Source organism: Stegostoma tigrinum, chromosome 3 (assembly GCF_030684315.1).
Source record: "Stegostoma tigrinum isolate sSteTig4 chromosome 3, sSteTig4.hap1, whole genome shotgun sequence".
Classification (NCBI taxonomy): Eukaryota; Metazoa; Chordata; class Chondrichthyes; order Orectolobiformes; family Stegostomatidae; genus Stegostoma; species Stegostoma tigrinum.
The window spans coordinates 131,882,672-131,901,044 of NC_081356.1; the positions used below are offsets into that span (position 1 = coordinate 131,882,672).

Here is an 18,373-nt window from a genome sequence, read left to right on the forward strand (position 1 = left end):
GATGACTTTCCAATTAAGCAGATGTTCACCTGCATATCTGCCAATGTACTATACTGTATCCACTGTACCCGGTGTGGCTCCCTCTACATTGGGGAAACCAAGCGGAGGCTTGGGGACCGCTTTGCAGAACATCTACGCTCGGTTTGCAATAAACAACTGCACCTCCCAGTTGTGAACCATTTTAACTCCCCCTCCCATTCTTTAGATGACGTCCATCCTGGGACTCCTGCAGTGTCACAGTGATGCCACCCGAAGGTTGCAGGAACAGCAACTCATATTCCGCTTGGGAACGCTGCAGCCCAATGGTATCAATGTGGACTTCACCAGCTTCAAAATCTCCCCTCCCGCCACTAAATCCCAAAACCAGCCCAGCTCATCCCCGCCTCCCTAACCTGTTCTTCCTCTCACCTATCCCCTCCTCCCACCTCTAGCCGCACCTCCATTTCCTACCTGCTAACCTTATCCCGCCTCCTTGATCTGTCCATCCTCCCTGGACTGACCTATCCCCTGCCCACCTCCCCACCTATACTCTCCTCTCCACCTATCTTCTCCTCTATCCATCTTCGATTCGCATCCCCCTCTCTCCCTATTTATTCCAGTTCCCTCTCCCCATCCCCCTTTTCTGTTGAAGGGTCTAGGCCCGAAACGTCAGCTTTTGTGCAGCTGAGATGCTGCTTGGCCTGCTGTGTTCATCCAGCTTCACACTTTGTTATCTGAGGCCAAGCAGCATCTTCATGTGTGTTTGAGTGTTTGATGCATTCTGATTTAAATGATAGCCATTACAGAGAAATTGCTGCAAGGTGATAAGGGCTGGGACCTGAATATTCAAATGCTCATAATGTTTCAGAAGGACAGGAAGCTAGTTGGAGGGCTCTCTGTGTTGATTCAGGATGTAAAATCATAAAATGCTGGCAAAACTCAGCAGATCTGGCTGTATTTGTGAAGACAGAAACAGCGTTAATGTTTTGAATCTAATCTCACTCCTGTGAAAGTCATGTTGGACTCAAAATGTTAACTTTGTTGCTCTCGACACAGACGCCAAACCTGACGAGTTTCTCCAGACTTTTCAGTTTTGTATTTCAATCTCCAGCACCCGCCATATTTTGCTTTTATTAAGATGTCAAATCGATTTGGGTTGAGATAAGAAATATTAAAGGGAGAAAGATTCTTTGGGAGCTGTTTACAGACTCCCTAATAGCAGTCACATTGTATCAAACAGGCAAGAAAACTAAAAGGGTCTTGGCAGAAAGATCCAGCAACAATCATGGGTGAATTTACTCTAAATATAGATGGGCTTCATTAGATTGACAAAGATAATATGCAAAGTGAGCTCATAATCTTTCAGGGCAGCTTCTTAAAGCAACATGTTCTAGAGTCAGAGAGCAAGCCATTCCAGATCCCAGACTTTGCCATGAGACTGGATTATTGTCTGACCTTGAAGCACCTAAGCATTCAGTTTGAGGGAGAGAAGCCTGGGTTGAAGTCTAGTCTTTGAAACTTAAATAAGTGTGGTGATGAGAGCTGGTTAAAGTGAATCAGAAAATTAGATCAAGGGATGGCACAGAAGGCATGCGGTGGCAGATATTTGGGATATATCTCATAAAACGTGCCAAAAATACATTCTCTTGAGGAAAAAAAATCCTGTAGGGGGTAAACCATTTGTAGATAACTAAAATCAGAAAGAAGAGGTATAAAATTCTGTGAGGAGTAGCACCAAGTTAATGGGCTAAAATTTAGCAGATGGAGTTTAATGTTGGTAAAGGGTGGCAGATTTAAAACAGAGAATAGAGGAATTACTTCCCACAAAGGGTCTGTAGAATTCATTATCCCAGAGTGGGTTGATTTGATTCAATTTTATTTGGTTTATTGTTGTAACATGTACCTAATTACAGTGAAAAGTTTTGTTTTGCGAGCAGTACAGGCAGATCATAACATACAAGGTCATACAAATTATAGGGTGCTCATACAGAGAAAGGCACATAGGGTTATGGCTGTACAGGAGGTGAACAAAGAAAGATCAACATTAGATTAGGAATTAGTGAGGTCTATTTGGCAGTCTAACAACAGCAGGGAAAAAGCTGTTCTTGAACCTGCTGGTGTGCATGTTCAAGCTTCTGTATCTTCCGCCTGACCGAAGAGGTTGTAGGAGAGCATTACCAGGGCAGGAGGGGGTCTTTGATGATGTTGGCATCATCAATCAACATAATCCTACCAGGCCATAGGGCTGCTTTCTCGTTGTAGAGAGAGAGAAAGAGAGAGATAGAGAGAGACGACTCATGTTAGTTTAACCTGAGGGTGCCCATGCCTCAGGCAAGGGGGAGAGGTTGAAAAGGAGAGCCCTTCATAGTAACCTTAGCCAGTGAAGGCATTGAACTTGTGGCATTGGCATTACTCTGCATCTCAAAACCAGCCATCCAGCCAACTGAGCCAAAAGGCTATCAAACCCTCACCCGGCAATTGAAAGAAACAGTTAAATCAAAGCTATGGATGTATCAGTAAAGAGATCTCTCTCACTCTGATAATAAAATGTGAGGCTGGATGAACACAGCAGGCCAAGCTCTCACTCTGATGTTTGGTGCTGCAAAATGATAGTGTTGGGAAAGATGCAATTGCGTTTTTACTCTATGTTTTGATATCTTTCAAGTTATGTTTTATGCAAGTATCTTAGTTTATTCTAATTTATGCTTATTTAATTTGAGTAATTAACTTCCGACCAGAACTAAATCTGCAGCGTTCTGTGCTTGTATTTAACTGAAAGACCACCTTGTCAAATAAAAAAAGCGCAGAATATGACCTATCAAATGAGATTTCAGTCAGGGATCTGATTGTCTGATCATAACATCAGCTGGGATTGTAACAAAATAACACAAAATGTGAGCTCATGATGACAGCAGTAACAGCATAGAGGACCCATTAGCTATTAAGGAAGGGTCAATTGTGGGTTGGCAACACAAGTGGGGGCATGTTTTTAAGCTGAGAAAGAGAGAAATTTAAAACAAAGACATGGGGTTTTACACAGAGGGTGGTTTGCATGTGGAATGAACTTCCTGAGGAGGAGGTAGGTGTGGACATAATTATAACATCAAAAAGGCATTTGGGTAGTACATGAATAGGAAAGTTTCAGAGGGAAATGGGCCAAACGCAGACAGGTGGGACGAGTTTAGTTTGGGATTTTTGGGATGAGTTCGGCATGGACTTGTTGGACGAAAGGTTCTATTTCCATGCTGTATGATTCTGTGACTCTATAAGTGGTATGCCATAAGAATCAGTGTTAGGGCCTCAAATATTCACAATCCACATCAGTGGCTTGGAAGCTGAAACCAAATATATGTTTGCTAGTTTTGCTGATGACACAAAGGAAAGTCAGATGAAGAGATAAGAAGTCTGCAAAGGGACACGGACAGGTTAAGTGAGTGTGTAAAAAAAAATTTCTGGATGAAGTGTAATGTGGGAAAATGTGAACTCGTCCACTTGACAGGATGAATAGAAAAGCAGCATGACATAGCATTTAGCAAATATTGAAATGGACAGATGTTGCAAAACTTTGCAGTACAGAGGGATCTGTGTGTCCTGGTACTTGGTACATATGTACTTCAAGTGATCAAAAGGCCAAATGAATCATGTCATTTATTACAAGGTGAATGAAGCATAAAGGGGATATTTTGCTACAGTTGTACAGGGCATTCGTGAGATAATTTGAGAGAACTGTATTGGGTTTTAGTTTCCTTATGCACATGAGCAGGGGTTTGGAGATTTCTAGGATGTTGAGTTACCTTAGGGCAGGTTGGACCTGTATTCATTGGTGTGTAGGGAAATGACAAGTTTATCTTATTGAAACATATAAGACTGTGAACAGACAAAGTGATCACTGAGAAGATATTTCCCATTGTGAGAGAGAGTAGAACTCAGTGACACAGTTTAAAACTAAAGGGATATCCCATTTATGGCTAAGATGAATAAAAATTTCCTTGCATTAGTTCGTGGATCTCTCATCTCCAGAGAGTGACGAGGGCTGAGTTATTGGGAGTTTTCAAGGCAGCTGAAGAAATTCTTGACAGTCAGAGTATCAGGGTAGGCAGGAACGTGCAGTTGAGGCACTATCAGATTGGTCATGATCTTATCAAGTGAAAGGGTGGGTTTGACGTGCTGAAGGGCCAAATCCTGCTCTTAATTTATATCCTGCTCAAGAGAGCTTGCTGAAAGTAAATTAACTGCTATATTTCAACATGCATATGCATTATACACGCTTGATTCAGGCTATTCAGCCCACAGTGTTGCAATGGCCATCAACGATCTGGCTTCACTGGTCCTATTATCCAACTTTTGGCCCACAGACCTGGACGAACTGACTCAACTTTTTCAGTAAGTTCTTGTGTCCCACCAGCCTGTGTCTGAAAACATTTCCCCCTCAAATCTCCCCTCTACCTTCCGTCTTTTACTTTACACCTCTACTCCTTGTTATTGACCCCTCTATTATTGAAAAAAGTGCCTTCCTATCTGTACCCCTCTTAATCTTATCCACCTGTATCAGGTCTACTCTCAACCTTCACTGCTTCAAGCGAAGCAACCCTAGCCTATCCAAACATTTCTCATTGCTCAGACCCTTCCAGCCAGGCAGCATCCTGCTAAATCTCCTCTGCAACCTCTCTAGTGCAATCACATCCATCCCATAACACAGTGATCAGGCTGCACGCAGTTCTCTAAATGTGGCCTAACCAGCATTGTGCACAGTTCCATCGTAACCTCACTGTCCCTGTATGCCTCAAACAACAATGCCAAGTTTCTCTTCAACCTTCTTAATCACCTCATTTACCTGCTGTGCCCCCTTCAAGGCTCTGTGAGCTTACACACCATCTGACCTTCAGCACCTTTCAGGGTACTCCCATTCATGGCTTCATCCCTTCCCTTGTTAGCCCTTTGCAAGTGCATTCCCTCACACTTTTTCCAGGTTGAATTCCTTTCTCCCTGCTCTGCCCAACTGACCAGTCCATTGATATCTTCCAACAGTCTGTTGCTAGCATCCTTGCTATTTACCACCCTTTTCATATCATCAGTAAACTTTTTGATCATTCTCCTATATTCAAGTCCAAATCATTAATATACACCACAAACAGCAAGGGCCCTGTGAAACTGCAGAATTTTTAAAAGAAATTTCTTCAGTGTGGAAGATGGCCATTCAGCCCATCAAATCCACATCAACCCACCTACCCAGACCAACCCCTTGTCCTAACCTTATAACCTGTAGCCAACACATCCCCAAACACTGCATGCAATTTCGCATGGCCAATCCACCTAACCCACACATCCTGGGGCTGGGGGAGGAAATCCACACAGACACAGGCAGTCACCCAAAGGTGGAATTGAGCCAGTGTCCCCAGGGCTGTGAGGCAGCAGTGCCAACCCTTCTAATTACAGAGACATCCCTCTACCCTCTCCTTCCTGCCTCTCAGCCAATTTTGGATTCAGCAGTCACTGGCTCCTTTGTAAAGTCTGTGAAAGGTGTTATGCAGGAATCTTTTATCATTCGAGAATAATCCAATACCCTTGCATCCTAATGAACAGTGCATATAGGGAAATAATAAGAGAATGCCTATTTGATGGATTGTAGCACAATGTTTAATGAGGTGTTATACACTGTTATGTATATGATACATCACTGCATATTGTTTCTTGTGCATCCTCAGAGACAATGCAATGTTTTGGTTGGATTATGTGAGTATAGACAGTCAAATCTTCTTGCGAAGTATAGACAGTGCTGTGCTTATTAATTTACTGTTGCATGATGCAACTTTAAATTATTCATTAGCTGATAGAATATCCTCTCGATTATCACAGGCTTAATTAACTTGACTGGGATGAAGCGAGATTCAATTCAATTCCTCACAAATCTAGGCCAAGCAACCAGGCCTGTGGATGTAGATTGTCGTGACTTGTCGATAACTGCATGACTGTGATATCAGACAACGAGCAGGATCGTGGAAGGTGAATGCAATGAACTCAAGTCTCTCTTCATCAAGATACTCTGATATTACTACACATGGAGTTACATCAGGCCAACAGCAGTGACACAGCCTGTTTGCCTCCTACGAGCCTCCTGAAACCTGTCTCTCACTGAGCCGCGCCTCTGGTTACCCATCTTCCAGTTAAGATGTGGAGGTGCCTGTGTTAGACTGGGGTGGACAAAGTCAGAAATCACATGACACCAGGTTATAGTCCTACAGGTTTATTTGAAATCACAAACTTTCAGGTGATGAAGTGCTCCAAAAGCTTGTGATTCAAATCAACCCCTTGGACTAACACCTGCTGTCATGTGACATCTGACATCTTCCAATTAAGTACGTCTTATGCTACACAACTAAAAGGGCACTTGTGGTGCACTGGTAGTGTCCCTATCTCTGGTGCAAGGAGGCCTGGGCACTCAGGATGCAATAGCCTAGTAGTTCTGTCACTTGGACTCATCATCCAGCAAACAAGATTCAAATCCTAACGTAGCCAGATGATGGAATTTGAATCCATTGATAATCATGAATCGAGAGTCTCGTGATGATCATTGTCAATGATCAGGAAATAGCCATTTGGCTCATATTAGGGGAAGGAAACTGGCTCACTTCATATCTACATGTGACTCCAGACCCACAGGAATATGGCTGGCTCTTAACTTCCCTCTGGGTAATTAAGGGTAGACAATAAAATCTGGCCAGGGCCGGTGATGCCTACATTCTGTCAATTTTTAAAGTCCCACTTGCTCCAGAGGCATGCACTAACATCACTGACCAGGTTAATCGGAAAATTTCATCACTCAACCACTTCTAGGGGCTCTTGTACTGTAATGGTAATGTCCCTGCTTTTGAGCTACGAGATTCAGTTCCCACTGGCTTGGCTCCAGAGGTGTGTAATATCACTTCTGAAGCGGATGATTAGAAACATCTATGATACTCAACTATCATGTTACTTGCCACATGGCAGCAAGATTCTAAACCCATTCCTGAGTGAAGAAGGTTTTCCTCAACGTTTTATTGGTGTTGATTATGGTCTCATTCATATGTGGTAGCATCATCTTTGCATATGCCCTTGACCAGTTTAAGTCATAAATCACCATAAAGAGCCCCAAAATGTTTATTTCTTTTCCTGATAGATACAGTCCTGGTAACACCTTGTGAATCATTGTCCCATGCCACTTGTCTAATCAAGCTTGGGCTCAATAACACTCAGGAAACTCAACACCATCCAGGACAAAGCAGTCCTCTTGATTGGTGCTATATCCACAAGCATCCACTCCCCCCAACACCCACGCTCAGTAGCAGCAGTGAGCATCATCTACAATTTGCACAACAGAAATTCACCAAAGGTCCATGGAGAGTACCTTCCAAACTCATGACTACTTTCATCTGGAAGGACAAGGGCAGCAGTTACATGGGAACACCATCACCTACGTGTTCCCTTCCAAGCTACTCACGATCCAGACTTGGAAAAATATCGCCATTCCTTCAGTGTCGCCATGTCAAAATCCCAGAATTTCCTCCTTCATGGTATTGTGGGTTTACCTTAACATGTGGATTGTAATGGTTCAACACAGCTCCTCACCACCTTCTCAAGGGCAACTTGGGACGAGCAATAAATGGTCAAGCGAGCATAAATCATAATCCCGAATGAATAACAAGGTCTTGCCCCTCATGCAAGAAACTAGAAGAAGGGGCAACAATTTCTGAGTAAAGAATAGGGACAGAAATTTTGTCCCAGTGTTGTAATCTTTGGAATTCTCTTCTGTAAGGAGCAATAGAGCTGGGTCATTGAATAAATTAAAGCTGAGTTAGGCAAGTTTTTGAACCGCAAGTGAATCAAAGGCTCTAGGGAGGTAAGGAACAAACCAACTGTTCTTGTACTGAATGGGAGAGCATGATTGAGGGGCTGAAGGGCCTACATCCGTTCCAGTTGCCTGTGTTCTTATAGAATTTGAGAATGACTACAGTACAAGAGGTGGTCATTTCATCCAACTTGTCTCCAAGAGCAACTCACATAATCCTCTCCAATGACTTTTCCTTCATAATCAACAATTTTTTTCTACTCAGATGATTTGGCTAATTCCTTTTTGAAAGCCCCAGTTGATTCTCCCTCTATCGTGCTTTCATTTAGAGCATTCCAGACCCTCCCTATCCGCTTGCTATGAAAAAAACACGTTTCCTTAGCCAATCAGTTTAAATTAATGTCCTCAGGTTGTTGACATTCCCACCAATGAGAACAGTTTCTCGTGACCTATTTTGTCCAGACCTCTCTTTATTTGGAAAACCTCACTTAAAATTCCTCCTAATCTTCTCTGCTCCAAGGGCATTCACCAACCTATCCTGATAGCTGAATTTTTTCATTCCTGGACTATTTTCCACTCCATTTCCAATGTTATTCCATCGGCCTCCAGTTGAGGCAGAACCAAGTTTTACAGCAGTCATGTATAATTCCTTGCTTTTGCTCTCCATGGCCCTAATTATAAGCCCAGTATCCCATACGTTTTGTTATTAACCACACCCCTAACCTGACTTACCACCTGGAATGAATTATTCACATGTTCCCCCAAGTCTTTCCTCTGGAATTATCCCCTTTAATTGCCTCTCCTCATTTTTTTCCACCAAAAATGAATCATTTTCACTGATCTGCATTAAATTTCACCAGAGATCTCTCTACCTCTCTCTGACCTGAGATTAATCACAGTATTCCTCACAGTGACATCCAGATTTGTGTAATCAGAAAATTATGAAACGGAATGCTGTGACCATTTCCCTCCCCGTATTCCTCATAAATATATATAACAGGAAGGTATGGTCTGAACATTCAACCCCAACGAACTCCATTATATATTTCCTCCTGGCTGAAAAACGTTCATTCTTAAGCTCTTACATGTGCCCTAACCAAGATTTTACAGAAGGCTGAGGTGTTAAGTCTTTCTCACAGATGTGTGTGTGTGTGTGTGTGTGTGTGTGTGTGTGTGTGTGTGTGTGTGTGTGTGTGTGTGTGTTTGTGTGTGTGTGTGTGTGTGTGTGTGTGTGTGAGCACATGCATGAGTGACGCTGAATGGGTCTGGAAATATTTTCACCAATGCACACATTTAAAATGATGATGGTGCGCTATTTTAAAATTATTTTCTGTAAACATTTCCAATAAGAAGACACACTACTTCATATCAATCGATGGTTAGTAGCAAAGAGGGACCATGAATGTGTGGACTGGAAATAGGATGGGAGACCACATGGAGTGCTAATCTTGATATCATAGATGTTACATTTATAGTCCATTCTTAGTCTGTTAAATTAATTGATAAATCACAAAAAACACGAAACTCCTACAATTTGCTACAATAAAACAAAGCACTGTGGATGCTGAATATCAGAAAAAAAAATGGAAATTGTTGGAGAATATCAGCAGGTTTGGCAGCATCTGTGAAGAAAGTAACAGAGTTAAGATCTCTCCACAGATGTTGCCAGACCTGCCGAGTTTCTCCAGCAATTTCTGTTTGTGTTCCTACTTTGTTAGCTTAAACTGCTGGGGTAGTACATTTTTCAGACACAGGAGTAACCACAGAAATGTTACAAGTAAAGTCCCATTTCAGTACAATATTAAACTGAAAAATACAGACACAAAATCACTATTTCTGCTGTATCCGAAATTCCTATTTGAAAACAATGGCAACATTCTTATACAAGGAACAACATTGTAGGCAGCTCAGCATTAAGGAATGCTTGGGATCTTCTTAAGAGTCAACAGCCTGTTCATTTCTTAACAAGACAAACTTACGCACATTGAACTGTTTGTAATAGGCAAGTGAAACTAGTAAATATGCTGTTACTAAACTGGCAGGATAGAATTGGGGCTTCACAAGACAATATTTCTGGCTCTAGCAGCAGTGAGGCTTGATTTGCTCAACAGGCCTGAACAGTTTGTTGTTTAAATCTAACGATGGCTTGAACTCAGCTGTAGCCCTCAACCCTCCCATTCCTCCCCTCACCCCCAATCCACTCTAGCTCATTTATTTTCTCCCTCTACATTGAAACTTAACAGAATACTGGGGGGCCTGGATGGAGTGGACGTGGAGAAGACGCTTCCACTCAACAGGTGAGACTGGAACCTGAGGGCCCAGCCTCAGAGTGAAGGGATGACCCTTTAGAACTGAGATGAGGGGCAGTTCTTCAGCCAGAGGGTGGGGAGTCCGTGGAACTCATTGCCACAGAAGGTTGTGGATACCAAGTCACTGAGTGTATTTAAGACAGAGATAGAGAGGTTCTTGATTAGTAAGGGGATCATGGGGTTTCAGGGAAGAGGCAGGAGAATGGAGATGAGATACATATCAGCCATGATCAAATGGTGGTGTAGAATCAATCTACTGAAAGGCCTAATTCTGCCCCTACGTCTTTTGGTTTTATGGTCATATATACATACATCATTCTCTACTTCCTGACGGCAAGTAGCTGGTATTAAGCCTTCATTCTTGCTCACTGTCGTTTGTAATAATGAGGAACTGCTCAGAAGGATGACTGTGGTTGGGGTTTTGCACAAATACATCACCACATGAGAAGACTATTCAGCCCCCTGAACACGTACCTCCATCCAATCTAAACCTCACTTGATTCACTCGCCCCTGTTCCACATCCCTCAGTATCTCCATGCAGCAACAATTTATCGATCTCAGGTTTGAACATTTCAGTGGAACTCCTCCCCCCCAAAAACGCCGATAGCTTGTCAGGGAAGATTATTTTCTTAAAATCGACAGAAACTCAAGCTCTAGTGATTGTGAGGCACCATGATTTAAAAATAAACGACAAGGTGAACATTTAACGTAACACAAATTGTATCATTTTACCAATATCTGAAGCAAAGCTCATCAATTTTAATGTTGTTTTCCCCACATCATCACTGAAAGCTTCCAGCAAAATATAATTTTAACTCACAGGATTTTAAAATGACAGAAGAAATAAAACAGAAAAATAAAATCACCCACGCTTCCTCCCCTATGTTTCTGAAAATACAGAACTCACCTGCAGGTTTCATGTAATATTGCTCTATATCTGACATGTCGGTTTGTAGCACACACTCAAGATAGCTGAGGATAACTTTCCTACTGTAGTAATATCTCATGCCCAATAGTAAGGTGGGCACACAGCAGGTCAGCAGCGCGGACTTGGTCAGATAAAAGCACATTACTATGGAGACAAGGGAGAGAAATAAACGATACCTGTCAGAAAAGAGAATGAAGTGTTTATTTCGGAACAACCCCAAAGGATACACACACACACGCACACTCACACGCGCACACGCACACACATATAAATATATACATGCCCATAATACTGCCCATATTGATATTTGGAAAGTAATAATTCCTATATATATATATATATGTGTGTATATATACTTACATAACTCGTTGTTTCAACTGCAGGAGATGTTCACAAGAGTCCCCAAACGCAGTTATGTACTGCGTTTTTATTTTAAACCTGTTCTATCATCAAAACTGACCACATCATTTAAACAACAGTTCAGTCAAATTGTTAACACAGGGACTGTTGAGAGGCATGGCAAACTGTGTGGCATCTTCTACCATAATGTCCTTACCTCATTACACACTGTGTCCCCACATTTAATATTATACCAGCAAACAGCTCAGAAACGTGACATTGTTTGAAAAAGATCTGCAGTGGAATTAGGAGCAATCTTTGGTTGTATTTCAACTTTTAATACTAATGTTTGTTCATTGCCGCACACACACACACACACACACACACACACACACACACACACACACACACACACACACAGTCTCTCTCTCTCTCACTCACACACACACTCTCTCTCAAACACACATACACACACTCTCACTCTGTCTCTCTCTCTCTCATGCACACACACACACTCTCACACACACACACACACACACACACACACACACACACACACACACACAGTCTCTCTCTCTCTCTCACTCACACACACACTCTCTCTCAAACACACATACACACACTCTCACTCTGTCTCTCTCTCTCTCATGCACACACACACACTCTCACACACACACACACACACACACACACACACACACACACACAGTCTCTCTCTCTCTCTCACTCACACACACACTCTCTCTCAAACACACATACACACACTCTCACTCTGTCTCTCTCTCTCTCATGCACACACACACACAAACACACACACACACTCTCACACACACACTCTCACACACACACACACACAGTCTCTCTCTCTCTCTCACTCACACACACACTCTCTCTCAAACACACATACACACACTCTCACTCTGTCTCTCTCTCTCTCATGCACACACACACACTCTCACACACACACACACACACACACACACACACACACACACACAGTCTCTCTCTCTCTCTCACTCACACACACACTCTCTCTCAAACACACATACACACACTCTCACTCTGTCTCTCTCTCTCTCATGCACACACACACACACTCTCACACACACACACACACACTCACTCTCTCTCTCTCACACACACACAGTGTCATGACTATGCCATGCAGCATGTCTGTCAAATACCACCAGTATATGGTGTCATGGTATCTGTTCTTGAGGACTGCAGGAGGGCAGGGTGCGATACTCATCACAGTAGCAACTAAGGGGGTGATATGATGGAGAGAGACATAAAAATTCCCACTGGATTGTTACCCCTCTCTGTGAGCAGAGGTGGGTGGGTGGTCTGTTCCCACGGCATCTGAGCGTATGTAAGATATGGACAGCAAATACAGAGTGGCCAAAGGAATAGCAAAGAGACATGAAACAGTCTCAGAGATAGTAGAAATTGCCAATGCTAGACAATCTGAGATAACAAGGTGTAGAGCTGGAGGAACACAGCAGGCCAAGCAGCATCAGAGGAGCAGGAAAGCTGATGTTTCAGGTCTGGGCCCTTCTCTCAGTAGTGGTAGGTATGGTAAAGGAATCTGGGAACAGACACCATGACACCATATGCTGGTGGTAACCTGGGTAAAGCTTACCATGGGAAAGCTACACTGGTAAAGTAACCATGTTAATTGCAAACTGGGTACATTGAGCTGGGTACATGAGTGTGGGTACATGGGAATGGGTTCATGTCAGGCTACATGAGTGAGGGTCTATTGGTAAAATGAAACTGGGTAACGAACATGGTTAAGAGGAACAATGCTAGGGATACTTGGAGAAGGGTACCATGATAGTAATATGAGTGACGGTACAAGTACATGGGTAAAGTGTATGGGTAACAGAACCATGTTAAGAGTATATTAGAAAGGATACATTATTGGTTTTGGAAAGGGTCTGGGTAATGGGTGTGAGGAAGGGTCTGGGTACATGGGTATGGGGAAGGGTCTGGGTAATGGGTATGGGGAAGGGTCTGGGTAATGGGTATGAGGAAGGGTCTGGGTAATGGGTATGAGGAAGGGTCTGGGTAATGGGTGAGAGGAAGGGTCTGGGTAATGACTATGGGAAAGGGTCTGGGTAATGGGTATGAGGAAGGGACTGGGTATGGGTCTGGGTAATGGGTTTGGGTAATGGGTTTGAGGAAGGGACTGGATATGGGTCTGGGTAATGGGTTTGAGTAATGGGTATGGGGAAGGGTCTGGGTAATGGGTATGGGGAAGGGCCTGGGTAATGGGTATGGGGAAGGGTCTGGGTAATGGGTTTGGGGAAGGGCCTGGGTAATGGGTATGGGGAAGGGTCTGGGTAATGGGTATGAGGAAGGGTCTGGGTAATGGGTATGGGGAAGGGTCTGGGTAATGGGTATGGGGAAGGGTCTGGGTAATGACTATGGGGAAGGATCTGGGTAATGACTATGGGGGAGGGTCTGGGTAATGGGTATGAGGAAGGGTCTGGGTAATGGGTGTGAGGAAGGGTCTGGGTAATGACTATGGGAAAGGGTCTGGGTAATGGGTATGAGGAAGGGACTGGGTATGGGTCTGGGTAATGGGTTTGGGTAATGGGTATGGGGAAGGGTCTGGGTAATGGGTCTGGGGAAGGGTCTGGGTAATGGGTCTGGGGAAGGATCTGGGTAATGGGTATGGGGAAGGGTCTGGGTAATGGGTATGGTGATGGGCCTGGGTAATGGGTTTGGGGAAGGGACTGGGTAATGGGTCTGGGGAAGGGTCTGGGTAATGGGCATGGGGAAGGGTCTGGGTAATGGGTATGGGGAAGGGTCTGGGTAATGGGTTTGGGTAATGGGTATGGGGAAGGGTCTGGGTAATGGGTATGGGGAAGGGTCTGGGTAATGGGTTTGGGGAAGGGACTGGGTAATGGGTTTGGGGAAGGGACTGGGTAATGGGTCTGGGGAAGGGTCTGGGTAATGGGCATGGGGAAGGGTCTGGGTAATGGGTCTGGGGAAGGGTCTGGGTAATGGGTATGGGGAAGGGTCTGGGTAATGGGTTTGGGGAAGGGACTGGGTAATGGGTTTGGGGAAGGGACTGGGTAATGGGTTTGGGGAAGGGACTGGGTAATGGGTCTGGGGAAGGGTCTGGGTAATGGGCATGGGGAAGGGTCTGGGTAATGGGTCTGGGGAAGGGTCTGGGTAATGGGTATGGGGAAGGGTCTGGGTAATGGGTCTGGGGAAGGGTCTGGGTAATGGGTATGGGGAAGGGACTGGGTAATGGGTCTGGGGAAGGGTCTGGGTAATGGGCATGGGGAAGGGTCTGGGTAATGGGTATGGGGAAGGGTCTGGGTAATGGGCATGGGGAAGGGTCTGGGTAATGGGTCTGGGGAAGGGTCTGGGTAATGGGTATGGTGATGGGCCTGGGTACTAGGTATGGGGAAGGATCTGGGTACATGCATAGTGACGAGTTGGACAAACGGTTTTGTTCAGAGTACACGGTATGAACGCGGTTACTGAGTTAGAATGACGATGCCAGTGAAGGGGAGGGGGTGTAGACTGGAGCACGGCAGGTCAGATTAACCATGTGGTAACCTGAACATGGAGTGCTCAGCGGGACGGTGGTGTCGGACCCTGGTCCCCAGTAAGAGCCGCGGTTGGAGCCATTGGCGGGGAACGGCGGAGGATGGAGGGCAGCCCCGGGGGGCGCGCATCTCCTGCAGTATAGCGCCCGTCCAGCAAGCAGCAACGCTCCGCTCACACACACACACACACACACACACAAACATAACTGTTTCTCCAAAGAGGCTGAAACCTGGGCATTAAAAATGGCCAGGTTTTATCTCTCTGATATTTAAAAACAACTATTAAACAGTACCAAATGCAGTGAACTATATATTTTAAAAACCCTATATATAAAATAAACCCTACATATGTGTTTAAAATAAACCTGATATATAATAAGCCCTTTGTATAATAAACTTCATACATAATAAACCCTATATGTAAAATAAACCTTATATAAAATCACCCCATAAAGAAAATAAACCTTAAATATAGTAAACCCCATATATAAAATAAACCCTATATGTGTATATAAGATGAACAGTGCGTTTGCCCCTCACTGATCCTTGCAAAAGGTGAACATTATATATACATATGGGGGGGGGGGGGTGTGAGAGATGGGAGACGGGGTTAGAAGAAATTGGAGGGGGTGAGACTGAAGCACAGATCTCGCTTACCGGTGAAGCAGAAGTAAAGCAGTAGGGTACCAGGCTGTTGCTTTAAGCCCCTGAACGCCGTGTTGGGGACCCGCTCCAGAATACCCTCTCGGAAGATGCGGCGGACGCTCGGCCGGTCACCGGGCTCGAACTCCCGGATCAGCAGCACCGGCTCCGGCTTGTTTCCCCGGCGCTGGCCGCCGCCTCCTGCTCCCCCCGGGGACGGAGACGGAGACGGCGCTGGGACCGGGGACGCTTCGGGGCCGGCTGGAGCCGAGGCTGGAGCCGGGGAAGGCGGCGGAGGAGCTGGGGACCACATTTGGCTGGAAGCGGCGATCGCGTCCCCTTTCGAGGCCGGTATATCCTCATCCGCTACCATCTTCGTCTCACAGACCATGTCGCAAGGCAGAAACTGCATATACACCAAATATATGTGTATATATATATATATATATGCACACACACACACAGGCTCCTTTCCCCCCTACCCCCCCAACACACACACACACAGGCTCCTTCCCCCCTACCCCCCCCAACACACACACACACACAGGCTCCTTCCCCCCTAACCCCCCCAACACACACACACACAGGCAAAGCAAAGAAACTGGGCAGAGCAGGGAGGGAGAGAGAGAGACAAGGAGGGAGGGGGAGAGATGCTAGGGAAATGGAGAGAGAGAGAGAGAGAGAGAGACAGAGACACAGAAAGCCCCCCCACTCCCTTTCCCTCCCCCCGATCCCTGGTAATTTACCCCCCCTCCCCTACAGCGCACAGCCTCTGCAAGAAAAGCTGCCCTCGCTCTATCCCGGCTTTTTAAACCGGGGGGGTACCAGCTTCGCTGCTTTTATACAGATAACGCGTCTCTGCGTCCTTCTGTCCCCCCACCCACCACAAACTTCATGTGATCCGGAGGGTGGCGACTCAGGATGAAGCCCTCTCTCACTCTCTCCTCCCCACCCTCCCTCCCGCTTACAGACCACTGTCTATTTTTTTTATGGGGGGGGTGTCTTTATTCCATAGAAAGATATTTGCAGTGAGACCTTCAGGCTGGCATCTGTGAGAGGGAGGAACCCGCTTTCATTTCATATCATTACACATTTCAGTGTCGAATCTCCTCTTCGTGTGAGATGGATGATAAATCTCATTTCGCTCCCCCAGACTCCCGCCCCCACAACTGAAAAGGAGTTTTACTGTCTGCCTGAAAAGAAGGGACAGTTTGTAGGGTCAGGAGTGAATGCTCCAACCCACCCAAGGATTTAATCCACCACCCGCTCTCTGTCCATCCTCTGACTCTCTCTCTCTCTCTCTCTCCGGCTCTCCTCTGTAAATGCGTCTCACTCTCTGTGTCTCTCTCTGTCTCTGCCTTCCCCTGTCTCGCTCTCTCTCTCTCTGTCCGCCTCTCCTCTGTGTATGCGTCTCTCTCTCTTTACCTCTCTCTCTCTTTCTGTATCTCTGTCGCTCCGTCTCTCTCTCTTCGCCTCCCTCTCCGTCTGTCTGTCTCTCTCCCTCTCTCTCTCTGTCTGTCTCTCTGTCTCTCTCTCTCTCTCTCCCCGCCTCTCTCTCTGTCTCTCTCTCTGTTTGTCTCTGTCTCTCTGTCACTGTCTGTCTCCCTCTGTCTGTCTGTCTGTCTCTGTCTCTCTGTCTATCTCTGTCTGTCTCTCTGTCTCTGTCTCTCTGTCTGTCTATCTCTGTCTGCCTCTCTGTCTCTCTGTCTCTGTCTCTCTCTCTCCTCTGTGCCTGTCTCTCTCTGCCTCTCTCAGTGCCCCCCGGGTCCGAGGGTGATTCTTTGCGCCTGTCTATCCGGCTAATCCCAAACAGCGTTGACACTGCAGTCCAAAATACACCAAACAGTCATCGCTGTTCCCAGCGTTACTCCTTCACTGTACTTAATGCGTGCTTCCCACCTGCCCACCCCGTCTGTCTCTCTCTCTCTCTTTCTCGCTCTCTCACACGCACACACTGACTCACACTCAGTCACACACGCTTACACTCTCTAACACACACACATATATACTCATACGCACTGATACATTCAGTTACACAGAGACTCATTTACAATCTACACACACTAACTCACTCATACAAGCACCTATTTCTCACAAATGCACACAAACACACACACAAACAAACACGCCCTCAGACACTCTCTACCGCAGACACGCACATTCTCTCTCTCACACACAAATCCTCTCTCTCACATTCTCACACATTCTCTCTCACATTCTCACACATTTTCTCACATATTTTCTCTCACATTTTCTCTCACATTCTCACATTCACACACATTCTCACATTCTCTCACATTCTCTCTCTCACACACACACATGCTCTCTCAGACATTCTCTCACACACATTCTCTCACACATTTTCTCTTACACACACATGCTCTCTCTCACACGCCCTCAGATATACTCTCTCTCACACACACACCCGCCCCAGTAAAAACCCAGGAACGTTGTCTCAGACCCCACTGGGATGTGTGCATTGAGAATAACCTTGGAGCTGGAGCAGGCGCTCTGACTCGCTCCTTGTATTAAAAATGCACTTCCATCTTTAATCTTTATAAAACTGATGGTGTTGGCGAGAATCTGACACTGAGATGCTGCCGGACGATATGGGGAAGGAGAGGAGGAAGTGGCCGTCAGGAGATTAAGAGAGGGCAATATCTTTCTCTGGCGAATTCCGCTATTTTATACCGAGCGTCAGCTGGAAATGTTCCTTAGGAGCAGGGACCTGGGTCTGTTCTGCCGGCAACGGGACACGGCGTAATGAGATTACATTCGGATTCAATA

General features: G+C 45.3%; 1 protein-coding gene across 4 annotated transcripts in view; it reads right to left on the reverse strand.

Moving 5' to 3' along the window:
* nat8l (N-acetyltransferase 8-like) overlaps nt 1–17,461 on the reverse strand; it is an 85,321-nt gene extending 67,860 nt beyond the window's left edge. For 2 of the 4 annotated variants that reach the window (XR_009445618.1, XM_048528366.2), the window contains exons 1-2: nt 15,602–16,057; nt 11,022–11,186 (exon numbers count right to left, since the gene is read on the reverse strand). Coding sequence is in view for 3 of the 4 variants with exons in the window: in XM_048528366.2 (XP_048384323.1) it covers nt 11,022–11,186; nt 15,602–15,998 (562 nt within the window). In the remaining variant the exon portion in view is untranslated. Of the gene's footprint in view, nt 1–11,021; nt 11,187–15,601; nt 16,058–16,411; nt 16,457–16,621 lie in introns of those variants that run through there. The other 2 variants (XM_048528367.2, XM_048528368.2) reach the window with 2 other exon arrangements.
* Nucleotides 17,462–18,373: the final 912 nt, after the last annotated feature.